We start from the raw sequence: 19,033 nt of genomic DNA, 5'->3' as shown, positions 1-19,033 counted from the left end.
GGTTTATCTGGATACACAAATGGACTTTCTTGACTCCTGGCTTCCAGTTGGGTTTAGCTGATGGGGGAACATTGTCAGCGGATCAAAGGAAGAAAGGAAAGAGGGAGAGGTTAAAATATTTACTTTCTTTTTCCCCGTGGGATTTCTTGTATCCTTTCTGCATCCTTCCATTGAAGGTCAAACTCCCATCAAGTAGCCCTCTTCCTTTTAAGGTTACTGACCTCTTCCCCTCCTCCTCTCTTCACAGCAAGGTTGGGCCTTGCTGTTACTAATGAGGGGAATTATATTCGTGTGATTTCCTTACAGCCTCTGTGCGTTGTAAATAGTCTATTAAACTTTTTTCAGATTTCCCAAATTGAGTATGCCACCTGTTTTCTATGGCAACCCTGACTGATAAGTATGCTTTAAAATATTTTAGGTTCTGTCAGTGGCTATTATGATTGCAGTTCTAAAGTGGATTAGCACTAGAATAAGGAAAAAATTATTCTGACAATTTCATGGGTTTATTCTGTTGGCTGATATGTAATTTTATTTTAAAATAAATAAATGATGTGTGCTTTTGAGCATTATTGGTATGTTTATTGAACACATACTATGGCACAACCCACAGTTTTAAGCATTATGGGGAATTCAAAAGTACATGAGACACGTGCAGTAATTTGAATATGAGGTAGTTGGTAATGAATCTCATGTGAGAAGTACAGAGTGCTATAGAAGTTTTGGAGGAGGGAGATTATTTTATCAAAACAACTTTGATTCTGTCTGCAGCAGGAAAGAAGGGAGACTCATAGTTTCCTGTGTTCCTGAGGAGACCTCTACTTCCCAGCCCTTGCTCACTTTACTATTCTGTAACCCACCTCTGAAAGTAATAATAACTAATACTAGTTAAAGTTCACTATATATGCCTGTTCCAGAGTGGAAAACACCTAGTAACTCATTTAACCTTTCCACCATCCCTGTGAAGCAGGTTCTCTTACTAAACAGAGTTGAAATTCAAATTCAGGCTGTCCGGTTCCCTAGTCTAGGCTCTCAACTACCACAGCCATCCCATTATTCTATAATTAGAACTGATTATCCACCTCCCTCAAAGAGATTATCAAAACTAATTACATCATGAGTGCAGCTCTTTCAAATGGTGTCTTTTCGGTATCATTCTTGTGGTGTTTCTGGTCCCCCAGCCGCATATTTCTCGTGAAAATAGATTTTATCAACTGCTGTGGCTTCTTGTTGCAGTCATATCTGTGAGGCCGCTCATTCATTATAGATTTTAGCTCCTTACATAATGTCTTTTTTTTACTAATGTTAATCATTTCTGCCAATCTCAGTATCCGCATGGGTAATCCACATGATTATCACGATAATAGATAATTTGGCCTCCTGAATTCCTTGACCTCTTAACCTCCAATAATCCTGCATCTTATTTTAGATTTTTATTTGTCAAAAACTGAGTCACCTCTCAGAGTTCAGGTTCAAGCATCCTGTTCTCTGAGCACCTCCACTTCTTTCTTCCCAGCTCATTCCCTCTAACTCCCAGCAACTTTGGTACAGCCTGAGGCTAAACGTCTTTGTTGTCCATCATCCTCATCGTATCTTTGTTTTTCTCACTTGAGATTCTATGGTCTGTTATAACCACTCCTTTTTAACTTCCGTTGTATTTTACCTTGATTAAAGCCGACACTTGACTACTTCGCACCTAAAGAGCCAGAGGAGACTGGAGGGAAACCCACAACTTTTATGACTGGTTTCACTTTAATACTTATGACCACAGGCCTCAGTACTGCTTGCTGTATTAATGATTCACTCTCCCATTGTCCTTTACCTTCGAGAAACTGTCCCTTTTCAGTATTTATTATTTTACTAACAAAACAAGCAAAAACAGAGAACTTTATACTTTCCTATCAAGAAATCTGTAAACCTGAAAGAGCAATTTTAGTAGAATGGTTGGAACAGAAGCCAACTTTTCAGGAACTAAAATGTGAATGGGTCTCAAAGATTTAGAGACTGATATTTTGCCAGATGGGTCCTGGAACACTGTTTCTCTCAAATAAATCTTGCCCAATAATAGGATTAGTGACTACATAATTTTGAGAAATACTGAAAACTATATGTAGTGTATATATATGGAAAGAAAGTTTCGATGTGCTGGCTTAGATTTTAATAAAGCATTGTTTTTCAAACTTTGACCTATTCCCCAGTTACCCAAAGGGCTTGCCGAGACCCATGGCTGGGCAATCTCTTGAGGTTCTGATTTCTTTGGTCTTGGGTGGGTCCCGAAAGTTTGCATTTGCAAGTTCTTAGGTGATGCTGATGCTGCTGGTCCAGGGAATTGGGGAGCGTTTTTTGTTTTTTGTTTTTTTAAATATTTATTTATTTATTTATTTTTAGAGACAACACGAGCTGGGGGAGGGGCAGAGGAAGAGGGAGAGAAAGAATCCACAAGTAGACTCCCCACTGAGCGCAGAGCTGGATTTGGGGCTCTGGATCCCAGGTCCCTGAGATGACCTGAGCCAAAACCAAGAAACCGACGCTTAACCAACTGAGCCACTCAGGTGCCCCTAGGGAATGCATTTTGAGAACCACTTCACTTAGGTATGAAGGTACAAATTCAACTGTCAGGAATGGTAGTTACAGTTAGGATTTTGAGCAATATAAAAAATAGTTATTGTGGGCTAATGTAGTCAGAAATAAGAACTAATATCAAGGGGTTTGGTAGTGAGATAGCATGAATTTTTAGTGGACCCAAGCAGCTAGTTTTAGTGATTTTTCCAGTCAGAGCAGGAGCAGAAAGAACCGCAGCAGTTAGTACAGAATTTTGAGTGGCAGGGCCTACAGGCTGCTAATGCCAGGTATCTATAAACTTTACAATCAAGCACTTCATCTTTGCTTTATAGTACCATGATAAATGCCAAGACAGTAACTTAATGATCTTTCTTCAGCCCATCTTCTTTTTATTTGTGTATTTGTTATATATTCACTATTTGTTTGTAGTTCAAAAAATTGTGTATGGTAGTTAATGGGGATTTTTGGAGTGTAAAGACTAAATGTCATAAAGTATCCTGAACTAATTGTGTCAGTTACAGTTAATAATTCTTTGGCTTTGGGCAAATGATTATCATGTCTCTTGTTTTCTCATTTGGGAATTTTTAAGATAGAAGAATTAGAAACTTCCAGTCCTCCCTTTAAAATGTAATTGTAAAGCCACAGCATCTTTCAAAATTACATTTTTGGAGAATCATTAGTCAGGTTTCTGACTAAGGAGAGTCCCATCTGGTTCTTCTTAAGTTGTTAAATAGTTGTTGGAGTAACTGCCTCTCTACAAGGTTGTTAGTATTTCTGGCAGTAAGTTGCATCACCATTTCTGGGTGTCTGCACTTCTTGGGCTTTGCCACTGAAAAATTTTTATAATGAGCTTGTACCTTAACCGAGGACTTACGTGTGTCAGCTGTACTGCCTTAATGATGGTATAGTATCTGTCCTGAGCCTGGAGTAGGAGGGAACCGCAAGAAAAGTTGTCTTGAAACATGCTTGGGGTACAGATAGAGGAAAAGGGTGAGTCCTTTTTCTGGTTCTTCTTTCTCCCTTACCCACTTCAGTGAGCAGGGTAAGATTGAGAGGTATGCTGCTACTTTTCATTCTGATTCCTCAAATCTTTGTCAGGCTTTTTGAAGCTAGATACTGTGTTCTTTTCACAGTGTTGTAATTGGTTATTTTTAAAAATAATATAATTTTAGTAACTTGTGGATTGGTTTCTTATAGCTTTATTGAAGAATAATTACAATAACTTGTGCATATTTAAGCTATACAATTTTGATGAATTTTGATGAAAAAAGTCACTAAAAAAAATCCATCACTATAGTGACAAGACAACATACATTTTCATTATCCTGAAGAGTTTTTTGTGTCCATTTGTAATGTATCCGCTGATCTGCTTTCTATCACTGTAGATGTTTATATTTTCTAAAATATAAATGAATGGAATCATACAGTATTTACTTTAGAGGGGGCTCTGGCTTCTAAGCATAATTATCTTGAGGTTTATTCATGTAGTTGCCTGTATAAATAATTTATTCCTTTTAATTGCTGAAGAGTATCCTACTTGGATATCCCAAAATTGATCCATTCAACCTGTTGATGAACATTTTGGGTTGTTTCGACTTTGGAGCTATTATCTGTAAAGCTTCTGTGAATATTGTATACAAATCTGAGTGTGGACATGTGTTTTTTATTTTTGTTGGGTAAATATTTTGGAAGTGGGATCGCTGGATCATCTGGTAGGTATATATTTAACTTTTAAGAAACCGTCAACAATCTTCCAAAGTGGTTGTACCATTTTAACATTTTTGAGAGTTCCAGTTGTTCCACATTGTTACCAACACATGATATGGATAATCTTTTTATTTTTAGCCATCTAGTGGTATATATGAGTGTCTATGTAGTGGAGTCTTCGTGTTGTTTTTAATTTTCTGCATGACTAGTGATTTCGGGCTGCTTATTTGCATGTCTTTCATGAAGTGTCTATTCACCTTCTCTGCCCGCTCTTACAAGTTTTTTGTAATTGAGTTTTAAGAATTTTTAAGTGTATTTTGGATTCACGTTCTTTTCGGTTCTTAACACATTTTGCCAATACTTTTTATCAGTTCGTGGCTTGTTTTTTCATGTTTTCTTTTAAGTTTTTTGAAGAGCAATAGTTGTAAAGTTTGATGTCCACCTTTATCAGTTTTTTCTTTATAATTCTCTGCTCGTTGTGTTCTATTTGAGTTCTGCATCATTTCATTTCTGTAATTTTTCTAAAAAGTTAAATATCTTAGTTTCTTCCTTTTTAGCCATTAGGGGTAAGAAAGCATAGGAGGTAATTATAAAGCTAGAGTTGCATCTGCCTTATATTTTTGTTATTGTTATGCTTTAAGCTCAAAATATTTATGGTTCTAGTACTTTTTATTTGGGGTTTTTTATTTGGTTGATTTTTTTTTTTTTTGAGTAATCTCTATATCTGACATGGGGTCTCGAACTCATGACCCTGAGATCAATAGTCACATGCTCTAAAGGCACCTGGGTGGCACAATCAGTTGAGCGTCTGACTCTTGGTTTTGGCTCAGGTTATGATCTCAGGGTGGTGAGATTGAGCCTCGTGTCGGGCTCCATGCTCAATGTGGTGTCTACTTAAGTCTCTTTCTCCCTCTCCCTTCTCCCTTCCCCCCGACTGTTCAATGTGCGTGCTCTCTCTCTATAATAAATAAATAGATAAATCTTTTTTTTTTTTTAAAGAAAGAGTCACGTGCTCTTCTAACTGAAACCAGCCAGGTGCCCCTTTTTTGGTTGATTTTTAAATCTGTCAAAGATCCATGAAATTGTTGCTGGTCTAATTCCTCTGTTTTATGGGGTGAAGGAACTGAGGTTCATAAAAGTACATGACTTTACTCAGAGCTTACAGCTTAGGGTCATTTCAAGACGAAAAAGTCCCAGATCCCCTCAAATCCCATTTCATTAGTTGTTTCCCTGTGAGGTGTTATTTTTTATAATGCTGTTGCTAAGATTTTATTGCATACTGGAATATATTAAATTTACTTCATTCGTTGCTTCTTCGTTTTTCTTTGTGGTAAATATTCTCATTGAAAGCAGTGGTATTAAGTAGGTTAGCTTTTTGAAAGAATCCTATTTTTCCCTTAAACTTTCATTAAGTTAAGATGTCAATTTTAACACTTTTTTTTTTTAATTCTTTCCAAAGGTCTGTAAACAGATTTGGCTAGGATTATTTGATGATAGATCTTCAGCAATTCCAGACTTCAGGGATCCACAAAAAGTGAAAGAGTTCCTACAAGAAAAGTATGAAAAGAAAAGATGGTGAGTGAATAGTTTGTATTTAGAGCAAAGGCTCCCAAATTCACATTAATTATGGGTAAGATTAATCTGAGAAGGAAGGAAGGAAGGAAGGAAGGAAGGAAGGAAGGAAGGAAGGAAGGAAGGAAGGAAATAGGTAGATAGGAAATAAGGAGATAGGTATGTAGGTAGATAGATCGTCGTGATATTCTGGCATTTTATTGGATTTGGTTTCTAAAAGCCTTGACTTCTACTTAAGTCAGCTGTGCCTAGCAGCAGTTTGTTCCTTATTCCCAGGCCTCCTACCATGTTTTTGGAAAGTTAGGGATCCTTCCTTCTAATCTTTCTGTAGTCCTATTAGCTTCTCAAGACATTCTAGTTTTATACAGCCTCTTTCTTAATCATCATTCGTTTAGAAAGTATTTAGCGTCTTTTGTATTCTAAGCGCTATGCCAAATCTCTTGTGTAGTAATCCATCTACTTAATTGCATTTTGCAGTAAGTCTTGTTCAAAATATCCTCACTTCTCACCCAAGAAATCATTTTACTACCTGATTAAGAAGAGAGCATTTATGGTCCCCTGACAAATCCATCAGATGTTAATTTTTAAAAAGAAGTTAAAACAGGTTGGACATATGGCTAGTGAAAGCCCAGAGCAGGAAATATGTCTATAAAACTAGTATTCAGCTACCCTGGAATCATCATTTTCAGCTACATGAATACAATTTAATTCAATTTACTAAGAATTGAATGGTACATATTTCAGTGTACCATTTTTTTTTTTTTTTTTGTGGGTACATATTTTTTTCAGTGGTACATATTTCCTTCTTGGGAGGTTAAGAAAAGTAAGGAGAGAGTCACAAATAGGGGGAATATATAAGGAGGAAGTAAATGGTTTCTCGTTTCCCTGAGGAGCTTTATTTTAACCCAGGGGATCCTGAGGAAGTATTTGCTGTGGTTCATGGGTGACATATCTCTACTTTGATTCAGTGAGCACAGTAGAAAGAAGTGGCTTTGATTTGTGTGCTCTGCGAACTTTGGATTCTTACTGTTCTCTAGAGGAGACTAGTTTTTGTAAGGCAAGATTAACCATAGCCAGGGCTACATTCAGTGGCACTAGATACGTTGAGTATGAATGGAGATAAAAACATACTAGTACAATTTTCAAGATTTTATTTATTTGAGAGAGCATGAGATTGGGGTGAGGGGCAGAGGGAAAAGCAGATTCCACACTGAGCAGGGAGTCTGATGCGGGGTTGATCCCAGGACTCCGGGATCATGACCTGAGCTGAAGGGAGACATTTAACTGTCTGAGCCACTAGGTACCCCCATACTAGTAAAATTTTAGATCAAGAAAGAAGAAAATCTTTGAGGGTGGGGTAATAGTAAAAACATGGTGTCATAAATGATTCTCTTAAAATGAAGTGTATAATTACCCTTCTATCATTTCAGCTCTTAATTTCCAAGATCTTGTATCCTGTAGTTAGACCTTTCTCCTTGCATAGCTATAGCCTAATTTTTGATTTTCCCAACAGTTTTACCAACTCAGAAAGTTAGTTTGAATAGAACTTAGATGGGATTTCAGATGGTTCATCTTCAAGTAGCAAAAGAAAAGTGTGCGTGAGTAAGAGTTAATAGATTTAAAACCATTGATTCCCTTCTTGCGTTTATGATGGTAATAACAATAATAATAATAAAATTATTAATTCAGACCATAACCCAAATGACTGTAACCCTCAAATAATTATAATTCATGTTACTTTTTCTGTCCTGAGAAACAGGGCAGTAATGACAAGACTAATACAAATACACACTTGAATGGTGGGCACCTAGAGGGAGTGACCCACAGTTATGTGGGTCAGACCCTGTGCATTTTAAACTCACACTTCTTCATCCCTGGAACATGTAATGAGAGAGCAGTGCAGTGAGTTTTTAACATGACATAAGCACTGTCCAAATGCAGTCTCCCTAAAAATCCTCACTGTACTTAATACCTTGAGGTTGTTGTAGTCTTAGATCTGAAGGGGTTTTGAAATTGACCAGTTTTCAAACTCACTTCCTGTGCTACACAAGCCTAGCTTCTTTACTTTTAGTCAGATGAGTGTTTTGAACCAAATAGTATTATCTGCTTTTATCCTTTGATAAGACTTGACTATACTCAAAAATTGATATCATCAGTGAATACACCAAATTATGGGAAAGCATAACTTCCTGTTTCCATTTTCATTTCACATCTGTCCCATTTACTGGGAAAGTAGTTGTATTGTTTATCATTATTATATAATTTGATAAGAGCTAACACTTATGTAGCTAATACACCTGTACCAGGATCTGTTCTAAGTATTTACAAATATTAACTCAGTTATACCTCCCAGCAACTATATCTCCATTTTATAGATGAAAAATTGGAGGCACAAAGGGTGAAGTAGTTTGCCCTAGGTTTCATAGCTATTGAGTGGTAGAGCTAGGATTTGAACTCTGTCTCTAGAACACATAGATGCTCTTAACCACTGTGTTTTCCTACGTCCCCCAAGTGATATGGGGGGTGGTGGTGGGGAGAAGGGTAGGGTGGGACAAAACCTAGAAATCGAACTAAAGCTGTGACATGATCCCAGTCCTAGAGATTAGCACTGGCAACGTTTGGGCATTATCTTCTTACTGCCTCTCTTTCCTTACTCTCGTCCTCCTATAAATCCTATATTTACATGACTGAGATCAAACCTGAAAGACCTGTAAAGACTTAGGAACATCTTTCCATGTTAGAACAAGAGTAGCTATGTAGTATTCTATTATATAGATGTTAACATAACCCCTTCAAGTATTTTTCTCCTGATGAATGTTTGATATGTGGCCAGATTTTTGAAATTATAAAGAAAGCTATGATAACATGCATGCACATGTATCTGTGTTACTTATCCAATTAATCCCAAAGGAGAAGTTTCTGGAAGTTGTACTTGTGGGACACAGAACATACCTGTTTATATATTTTAGTAGGAAGTAACAAAATTTATAAAATTTATGCTTGGAGCAAATGTGAATGATATTTTAATTTGCATTTTATGAGGTTACAAGTGTTTTCATTTCTGTGTCTTCATTTGTGAATTGTTTCCGCTTATTTAAAAATTACATTGTTGATCTTATTCTCCTAGATTTGTGATAGACTTTTATATTTTAGACTGTTAACTGTAATATAATAAACATTTTCCCATTCTTCTGCTCTCTTCTCAAATGTTATTAATGATCTTATGATAGTTTAATTTTTAAAAATTAGAGTTTTAACTGTTCATCATGATGATTAACTATAGATCCTCTCGTTTAAAAAAAGCAGTTATTTATTTTCTTAGAAAAATTCTAAGTAAATAATTGAAACAAGTTTTGTGGTTAGTCTTTATTATCCTTTCTGAGCATTTCAATTAAGTGCAGTCTTAAGCTATCAATTCTAAGAGAGTTTTGAAGTAAGATTAATGTTGAAATAGTCTCGTAAAAAATGAGAATTACGTTTATCATTTTTAAGCATAGTATTCCCTACATTTTTCTTAGTTAACTGCCTGCTTAATTTTTCATATGTTTTAGGTATGTCCCTCCAGAACAAGCCAAAGTGGTGGCATCAGTTCATGCGTCTATTTCAGGGTCCTCTGCTAGTAGCACAAGCAGCACACCTGAGGTCAAGCCACTGAAGTCCCTGTTAGGAGATTCAGCACCAGCACTGCACTTAAATAAGGGCACACCTAGTCAGGTGAGTAGTCTTAAGTCTTTGTAGAGGCTTCTACTTAAGGAGGATAGTGAGTATCATGAATTGGAGAATTCTTTAAGACAGGAACATAAACTTATATGCCAGTAGCATTCTGTCCTAAAGGTTTGTAATACATTAAAAGAATCTTGGTTAAGTGGTTGGGAGGTGCATATTTTCGTTCTCTTGCTACTGCAAATTAGAGTTTGTTTGAATGTTCCACAGGTTTGTAAAGGTGTACAGGAATGTTGTTAATGGCTCATATAACCTACATTTAGTTAAACATGACTGTACGGGGACCATTAGAGTTAGAGCAGTATAGTCTCTGTGATGGACTTTTACAAGAAAGAATTTCTTAAGCAGTAGAATTTTCCCCCTGCCTAATTGTGAAGCATGTTTATCATTGAAACACAGGTGGCTTTGCATTACATACCTTATTTTAAAAAACTAAACAGACTGAAGTCTTTTCATAACTTGGTAAAAAAATTTGTGTTTCTGCACTTCATTACAATTGACTGAGCTGTGACAAATTTGTTCCTGTCTGGGGTTACAGCGTCTGTCCTACACAGGAATGGTTCTGAGGCATAGTACTGTTTGAATTAAAGCCTACCCTTTCTAATCACACTTGGGCATCTGGATAAAATTCAGTTTTCACAAGAGATTTGAGTCAAAAGTAAAGAGAAGGGTTAAGTCAGTATATTGTACTCTTCCCATCATATAAAGGATGTGTTTTATGAAAGTCTTATCATTGCTGTCTTAGAAGAAGTCTGTCTTGTGTTAGAAGGTGTAACAACTGTTGTATACAGTATTTGTTTGCCTTTGACTTTGTACTTAGAATTGAGAGATAATTTGGCGATAGATGTTCAAAATTTGTGCTTTTCAAAAAATAGCAAAGTATGCAAAACTACTAATGAAAGATTATGTAACCTTTAAAACTGTGTTTTAAACTTGGTGAATTGGAAATAGTGTTCTAAAAGTGTAGCAGATCTGACTGGAAGCTCTCTATAGTTAATATGTGGTTTATAGTCCCCAGTTGTAGGTCGCTCTCAAGCGCAGCAGCAGGAAAAGAAACAGTTTGACCTTTTAAGTGATCTTGGCTCAGACATCTTTGCTGCTCCAGCACCTCAGTCAACAGCTACAGCCAATTTTGCTAACTTTGCACATTTCAACAGTCATGCAGGTACGTGTTTTTTCCCAACAGCTTTTTGCCAGACATGTATATAGCATGGAGAAACATCCATTCTTTTTAAAACTTAAATATCAGTAAATGTGCTTTATTGAGGGGGTGGGCCCTCATAGCTGTTGAGGTGTAATATGTAGCCATGTAACCCTCGTGCTTTTTTAATCACAGAAGAGATTATACTTAATGTCAGATACAGACATGACCTCTTTCCAAAGAAAAATGGGAAAAAAATTTTTAATGTATTTTTTTACCCTTTTAATATGGAAAATTGCAAATACTCGTAAGTGACCAGATAATATAACCCTGTGTACTCATTGCTTATGCCTAATCTGGTTTCATTTGTCATTCTACTCATTTCCTCCTCTTAAATTATTTTGAAGCAATTATAGACATACTTGTTTATCCCTTAATACTTCATATGTATCTATAAAACAGAAGAACTGTGTTAAACATAACCATGGTAGTAGTATCATTCCTTAACTAATAATGATAATAATTATTATTATTCATTAGTCACTATCCACATTTTCCATTACAGTTCAGACAGACACACACAGTTTATTCAGATAAGGTGTACACACGGCAGTTGTGAGATAGATCACGTCATAGTCTTTGGGTTCTTCCTCCATCTCATTTTTCTCCTCTGTTATTTGTTGAAGAAATCAGGTTATTTGTCCTGTAGAGTATTTAGTTGATTTTAATCTGAATTTGTTGATTGCACCACTCTGGGGTCCTTTGACAGGTTCTTCTCTCTGTATTCTCTATAAATTGATAGTTGGTTCTAGATATATGATCTGTTACAGGTTATTTTTTTGGAGTGGTGCAAACCTGCTACTTATGGTTTAAGAGGCACATATTATCGATTGTTTCTGTTTTTGTAGTATGAGCTGTTGATGCTCCATGCCTGGGTCCGTTTTGCAAAATGTTGATATTCTAAATTTATCATTCCTTCATTTATGAGCTGAAATACTTCTTTAAAAATCTTTGGTTATCCAGTGGTATAATTTGTGTAGGAAAGTTAATATATGACTGATTCTGACCAATCGTGTATCAGAATGAGTTGAATCCCCACCATAGTTTAATGATGATCTGTTTTTTGTTTCATATCATTATGGATTCATAGATTTAACATTTGCTACATCTCAAATCTGTTGTCATTATTATCTTTATTGATGTTCATATTATCCCATCTTTAGAGTAGCAGTATCTTCAGGTTGGCTCTAGAAGATATAACTTCTTTTTATTCCCAGACTTAACATGTTTGTTACAAGAGTTAAATGTACTTCACCAGAAATTAGAAGTTATGGAGTTTTGTTTTGTAAATGAATATGTAAAACTTGCAGTTGCTTAGGTAATATTTAAAAATTGATTATTAAAGTATGGATGTAGTCATTTGTGCCTTTCTAATTTTAATAGTAAATAATTATAGTGGACAGTGAAATGGCATAATGTAGTGAAAAGAAATAGGCTTTGGAGTCGGAATGAGTCTTTAGAGTTGTTTATGCTTCCTTCTACTTTTTTTTATAAGGTCTGATATAAACAGTCTGAAAGCCTACATTGTATTTATATCAGAGATACGTGTGAAATAATCTTTTGGATGCCAGTAGGCTTTGATGTGTATGTCCTAGAAAGTTTACTTCTCAGCATTTGTGAGTTGAGTAAGAATCATACCAAATGTAGAGCACTAAAATTAAGAATTGATTTTGTCATCATTTGAAACTTTGCTTTATATTTTTGCATGTATGTATGGGGTATTAGCTTACATTTTTTGTTTCTTTGTCACTGATTTTCATAACTTTAATTATATAATCAAGAAAAATTCAAGACTATCTTTCTAAAACTTGTATTTCACTATTTTGTGAGCATAGCAGAAACTAGCACTTATAGAATTGATTTCCTATTTGTATTTTAGAACTTACTTTACCTTCTTTTACTCACCTGTGAGATTGTGATGCTGTTCCTTCTTTTTAATTTGATGACCTGGCTTATAGTTGGATAATAATGGTATTAAGTATAACATATATACACACACACCCAAAATGTACTGTTTAAGATAATTCTAAAAATTATGGAAAAGCTGCTCTTCAGCCACATTTCTTTCTAGCAAGCATTAAAGGAATCTTTTGTTTTAAATATTAATGAGAAAAAGTAAATGTTAAAGTATTTTCTAAGGGTGTGCTACAGAAGGAAATTATGTGTAATTTATATATGTTTGTGTGTGTGTGTTTGCTTTAAAAAGGGATACTAGGATGAAGAGGATCTCTTTCTTAGCAAAGATTATACTGAGAAGGGTAAAAAATCAGGAAGCTTAAGATGTTGGGACTGTGGTAGGTTTCTCTTTTCCTGTGTTAGCTATGCAGCAAAAAGTCCAGGAAACCTGGGGAGACTTTTCCCCCTTCATTCTCCAGGTGGGCAGCTAGTCTCCTCTGACCAAAGAGGAGCCCCAGCTCTGCGTTCCCACCTGTTGCTTGAATCCTGGCAAAAGGAGTTGAAGAATCAAGGAATATAGAGTGAACCTTCTGTAATTCATGAATAGTTTGCATTTATCTCAATGTTACACTTACTGATATATAATTTGAGGTGACTGATAAGTAACTACCAAGCTCTTTTGTAAATTTTCAACTTGTTTCATGTTCCCCTTGTGTTTTTGTCCTTAAGTGCAATTTGTGAATATTCACCATTCAAGGAAATAATGCTATCCTCTTCCAGGTAGCCTTGTTAGCCAAAAATAGTTATACAGGTCATTGCAGCTCCACCAGCTGCTTTGTACCATGATTCCACTCATAGCATCAATAACTCCTTTAAAATGCTCTTTGAATATAATAGCCATTATTTAATTTTTTTTTTTTTTTTAAAGATTTTATTTATTTATTTAACAGAGAGACAGCCAGCGAGAGAGGGAACACAGCAGGGGGAGTGGGAGAGGAAGAAGCAGGCTCATAGCGGAGGAGCCCGATGTGGGACTCGATCCCGGTACGCCGGGATCACGCCCTGAGCCGAAGGCAGACGCTTTAACGACTGCGCTACCCAGGCGCCCCTAGCCATTATTTAATTGTAGAATGTTAAAAAAAAAAAAAAAAAAAGGAAACAAATGAAACCCGTAATTTTATCAGTTTGATAGAAGATAGTAGATCTTAACTGTTTTGTCTCTTTTCCACATGTGGTGGAAATGGTAGGAAAGATTAGTCTGTGAGGATATAGTTTAATAACCATGTCAGTTAGGTCAGGTTGCCTAAGAGGAGTAGTTTTTTAGCCTGAAGTTCTTATTTGTGAATGCACACTCAAATCACCTTTTTAAAAAAACAAAAAAAAAACAAAAAACAAAAAAAAAAAACCCCAAAACTCCATGTGATTCCAGGAGAATAAAATATATACACATGCTACAAGAAGAAAGCTAATAAAATTATTCATTTCCTCTTTTTCTGTTCTATGTCTTTTTCCCTAGCCTTTACAAGAACTCTGAATCTTTATTTTTCCATGTATGGTCCACAGATATAAAGTCAGCCTCCCTGAAATTTTCATTTTTTTTTTTTTTTTTAGATTTGTTTATTTGAGTGAGAGAGAGAGAGGGCGTTCGAGCGGGCATGTGTGCAACAGGTGGCAGGGTGGGGGTGGAGGGAGAGCACCCTCAAGCAGACTCTCCCAGGAGATCATGACCTAAGCTGAAACCTAAGAGTTGGACACTCAACCGAAGGAGTTACCCAGGCACCTCTTAAAAAACTTTCTAAGGCGAAAATTTTCTCCTGTACAGATTGATATGACAAATAGAACTTTTAATAGCAAATGATAATTATTCAGATATGCCAGTCTAGTGAGCATTATTTTATAGGGAAACCTGTTATATTTGCAGATAGTTTAATGACTTAAAAGCCGGATGTCTTCACCCTTCATCCGAACATCCTGGCTGAGATGGTATGTGGCGATGTGTATCAGTGATGGGGTTATCGCTGTGTTCAGGAAAAGTCATCTTTCACAGAAGTACTTACGCAGTTAGAAACATAATTAGCCTACAGAATTTAAGTTATTTTGCTTGGTAATAAACATACCACAAACCTATGAACTATAAACTGTCATTGATTTTTGTCACACCTCGTACTATGGACGTTAAACTTTATTGTCTTGCCATCTAGTTAACACAGGTTAATAATATAATGCATTGTGGAAGGAACCACATCCAAAGGGGGATGTTCTAACCCCCTGTTGCCACATGGACATACAGGCTCAGGATTACTAGATATACTGATTTTCTTTTAAGAGAAGCAAGAAAGCTTGTTTATTTAATGTGAAATGTTCTAAGTGTTGGGGTTGATGAAAAAGAATTTAAATATGTAGGTGAAACAAATTCAGCTCAATTTGATGACTGCAGTCAGTTTCTATCTCTGGTCTCTACGTTTATCTTCCTTTCTCATGAGTACCGGTATCTCACTGGAGGTGGAAGACAGTTCTCAGCAAGATTCAGGCTCATTAACTTCAATGCCTTAAATTCTTAAACTGAGATTATTTCTTTGTGCTTTTTGAGATAAGATCATATTTAAAAAGCATCTTTACTGTTTTGTCACCTTCTGTTCAGTTTATATTTCTTTGTATAGAGATTGCTTGAGGTTCCAGATAGTAATTTTTGTATTATTGAATTTATTAGTGTTTAATTTCCAAAGTTGTGGTTTCTAAAAATTCATTCTACAGTACTTACCAATTTTAAAAGTTACTATAACCAATTGTTGAAGACACTGAGTAGATGTAATGTCTCCATATAAAAACTGATAGAAGTATTACAAAGTCTTGCTTTGCTCTAATGCATAGGTGTTTGATTAATGTGTTTGGTGCTTCGGTTGGAAAACACCAGTGTTTATAAATGTGATAAAACAGACTTGATTAACAAAACAGATTATGTTGAACTGAGTTGTTTCCTGATGATGTTTGAAACATGTTAAATGTATATTTTCCCTATAATGGTCTAAATGTAAGTTAAATGTGGAATATGTATTATTGTAGACTACATATTCACGTATATTCGAGATTGTAAGTGATAAACCAGCTTAGGGACCTAATTCCTTTTTCTCCAAGGTATAGATGCGTGTCATTTATTCTCAAATGTACAACTAAATTGTTCAAAAAACTTAGAACATGTCTTTTGAAATATAACCCACTCTAAATTTGAGAACTTCTGTACCATATTTTATTTTTGGTTGATAGTTTTATCTATATGTTTAATATTCGACTTCTTTTAGTAGAATTTTCCTCTTCTGGACCTAGTATTCCGAAGTTCTTAAAAATCTATTCCTGTTGTCTTATAATTTGTAGAGTCATACTACTGGATTTGCAAGTACAGGTCATTTAGTGAATCCTTTTGTTTTGCTAGTGAAAAAACTGGAAGAGCCTGAGCAGTTGAGGGACTTGTCCAAGGCTGTACAGTTTCTTTGTTAGGATGGAATTCTCTGATTATTTTAGATTCACTTTTCATAAACTTAGTTCATTATATATACTAAATGGTAACTGTGTTTAAACTTGTATTTATTATTTAAACTTGTGTGGATATTTCTTCCAAATACTTTTCAATATATTGATCTTTTCATTTATTTTTTATTAGTATATCTTTCATTGTGTTTATTTTTGGGAAAGTAAAATCTCAGCCTATAAAGAAATTGAATTTTCTTATGTTAAGTAGAAATAACAACAAGATTTCAGAGTATCCAGTAAATACAAAATTTATTTTGTTATGCAGTAAGCAGCCTTTTGACCTTTTAATTTAGATACCTCTGTGTAATGTTTGAAAGCTAGGACAAATGTGTTTAAAAAAGGTTTTCAAGAACAAAGTGTGAGCAGTGATATGTATATGTAGCATAGCACTTCCACCTGTCGGAAGTGCTAGATGTGAGGACGTAGGAAGGGAAGTGGCACAGGTGTCTAGTAAAAGGAGGTCTACTTTAGGTGATTTCCCCCTGCTGCAGTCATACCCTTTCAGACAGACACAAAAGAGTAATTATAAAATGCTATACATAAAGCTAGAGTGATGTTTTACTTGGTTAGTGGAAAATTTCTTGTTTATAACTTTTTTTGTTTTTTATAAATTAGAATACATATTTATTGCAAAAGCTTTTAGTAAACTCAAGCAAAGGAGAAAACGATACCAATCTGAAAATTCACTACTTTGAGTTAACGAAAACGCGGATTTTCTGTGCACATGATACCATGCTAACAAAATTGGCAAATGAAAATGTATTTCGAATCTATTTGTTTATCTTATTGACTTTGTCATAAGCATCTTTAAATAGGACTACATATTCTGTGTTTTTTTTTTAAATGGCTGCCTTATATTTCTTTGTATAATGTTTCATAATATATTTAAGTGATCCCTCATTACTGGCCGTTTGAGTTTTTAATTTTTTTCATTATTATAAAACACATGTTGTTTAGCTGTTAGATGTAGCCATACTCATTTATAAGATTATTTCTTTACCAAAACTTCCTTGAAGTGAAATTGCCTGCAAAGGATTTAAAAGTCGCTGACTCTTACTGTGTTGATGGCATTCAGCCTTTATCTTTTGGGCATGCTTTTCATTCTTCCCACTTAGCATTCCCTTTCCTGCATACCAGCGACTTCTCATCATACTCTCTATAAAAATCTTATTCAGCATCATCTTTAGCCTTTAAAAAAATCTTTTGAATTATTTTACTTAGCTACATATTTTAAGTTTAGAGAAGCCTAAAAATTTGCTCTTATGTTGATGACCTGTGGGAAAATACCAATTGGTCTTTTTCACTGAGTCTGAAGTACACATAAATTTTACTGTTTTCATCCTTTCTCAAATTTTAGTATGTCTGAAAAATGGCAGGTTCTAATAGAATGTGAATATCTTTGATTTGTTTGGCAGCTCTGTCCTTGTTATACATTCAGTTTTTCAAATTTTTATATGCCATGGTGTAAAATAGTTGTAAACTTAGAAAAAACCCAAAAGAATTTTAAAGGAATTTAACCTTCTTTGTATCATTATTTTAGATTCACATAGCTGGTGAATCACTACCATTTTAAGTCTGAATTTTCCAGAATGTAATCTATATCATACATCTCTGTTTGCTTTACTGTAACTCATGTATTTAATGCTCTTAGAGGTTCCTTTAATAGAATCACTTTTACTCTACTATTCCTGTGGCTATTCAAAGGGTATTGTGTACACATTTATTGTTATACAAAGTGTTTGGGGAAATTTTTGGATATGTTTTAATGAATTGCTTGAAACTGGGTTAAATAAACATTGGTAGGATTTATGATTTGATTTCTAAGTGAATTCTCTTTAAAGTGAATTATGAGACAAACTTTTCATAAAATTTCATTTGTCATATTTTTCATTTATAATTTTCATATTCATTAACATATATTGTTCCTTACCATTTACAGCTCAGAATTCTGCAAATGCAGATTTTGCAAACTTTGATGCATTTGGACAGTCTAGTGGTTCGAGTAATTTTGGAGGTTTCCCCACAGCGAGTCACTCTCCTTTTCAGCCCCAAACTACAGGTAGAGCGTCTCCGGCATTATGCTTCAGTGTTTACTTTAAAACATAAAACTCTCTAGATGTCGTTTGAAAAATTATTCTAAACTTAAAATCTATAATTATTTAATTTTCAAATAGTTCTATCCTTAAAAAGCTCTGGGGAAACCTGAAATCTTTATTTTTTTCTGTGTTCATCTGTTTTTTTTTAACTCTGGTGTGTTGTCTAATTCGTAGTGTCTGTTCTCTTCCTTTTCCTGCGCATGAATCTTCCTTAAATTTCTTTATGCATTACAGTGTTAAAAATTTGTTAGATTCACAGAGCACATTAAATAAAGGCTCTGAATAAAGGAAGCTAATGGATTGCTTCCATAGAAATAAAAATATAAGTAATTTTCAGGGCAGCAAGCTTGAGAAGATAAATACTGGTAGTCAAAATCAGACTATTGAACAGTCACCCTAATCAGACTGGAAATAGTTTTCTGTGCAGGAATCGGTCTTCAGACATTGAGTGCTGTCCCATTACCTGTATTATTTTCGGAATCTCATTGAACCCTCCTTTAGATCTTTGGCTGATTATTTTTCTTTCAACTTTTAACTCTGTGTATTGTCTTAAAGCCTTTTCTTTCAATTTTCTTTTTTCTTTTCTTGTTTAAATTCCATCATTTACATAATTTCTGGCTCTCCAGCATTTAGAATGCTTTCATCTAGCTGCAGTTTTGGTGAATTTACTTCAGCTTTTCCTCTCCAGGCTTCCAACAGTAAGTTCTGTTGTCAAGTAGGCATCTTTTACTAATTTGTATGTTTTATGTTG

The 19,033-nt window shown here is 35.0% G+C and overlaps 1 protein-coding gene across 3 annotated transcripts in view; it reads left to right on the top strand.

Moving 5' to 3' along the window:
• Positions 1–19,033, top strand: part of AGFG1 (ArfGAP with FG repeats 1) — a 77,765-nt gene that overhangs the window by 37,227 nt on the left and 21,505 nt on the right. For all 3 annotated transcript variants that reach the window (XM_040639554.1, XM_040639562.1, XM_040639546.1), the window contains exons 3-6: positions 5,726–5,841; positions 9,390–9,552; positions 10,573–10,726; positions 18,126–18,245. In XM_040639554.1, coding sequence (XP_040495488.1) covers positions 5,726–5,841; positions 9,390–9,552; positions 10,573–10,726; positions 18,126–18,245 — 553 coding nt within the window. The remainder of the gene's footprint in view (positions 1–5,725; positions 5,842–9,389; positions 9,553–10,572; positions 10,727–18,125; positions 18,246–19,033) is intronic.

The sequence above is a fragment of the Ursus maritimus genome, unplaced genomic scaffold (assembly GCF_017311325.1).
Source record: "Ursus maritimus isolate PB19 unplaced genomic scaffold, ASM1731132v1 scaffold_1, whole genome shotgun sequence".
NCBI classification, from domain to species: Eukaryota; Metazoa; Chordata; class Mammalia; order Carnivora; family Ursidae; genus Ursus; species Ursus maritimus.
The sequence above is the reverse complement of the archived record's forward strand: the minus strand, read 5'-3'. Positions and strand labels throughout refer to the sequence as shown.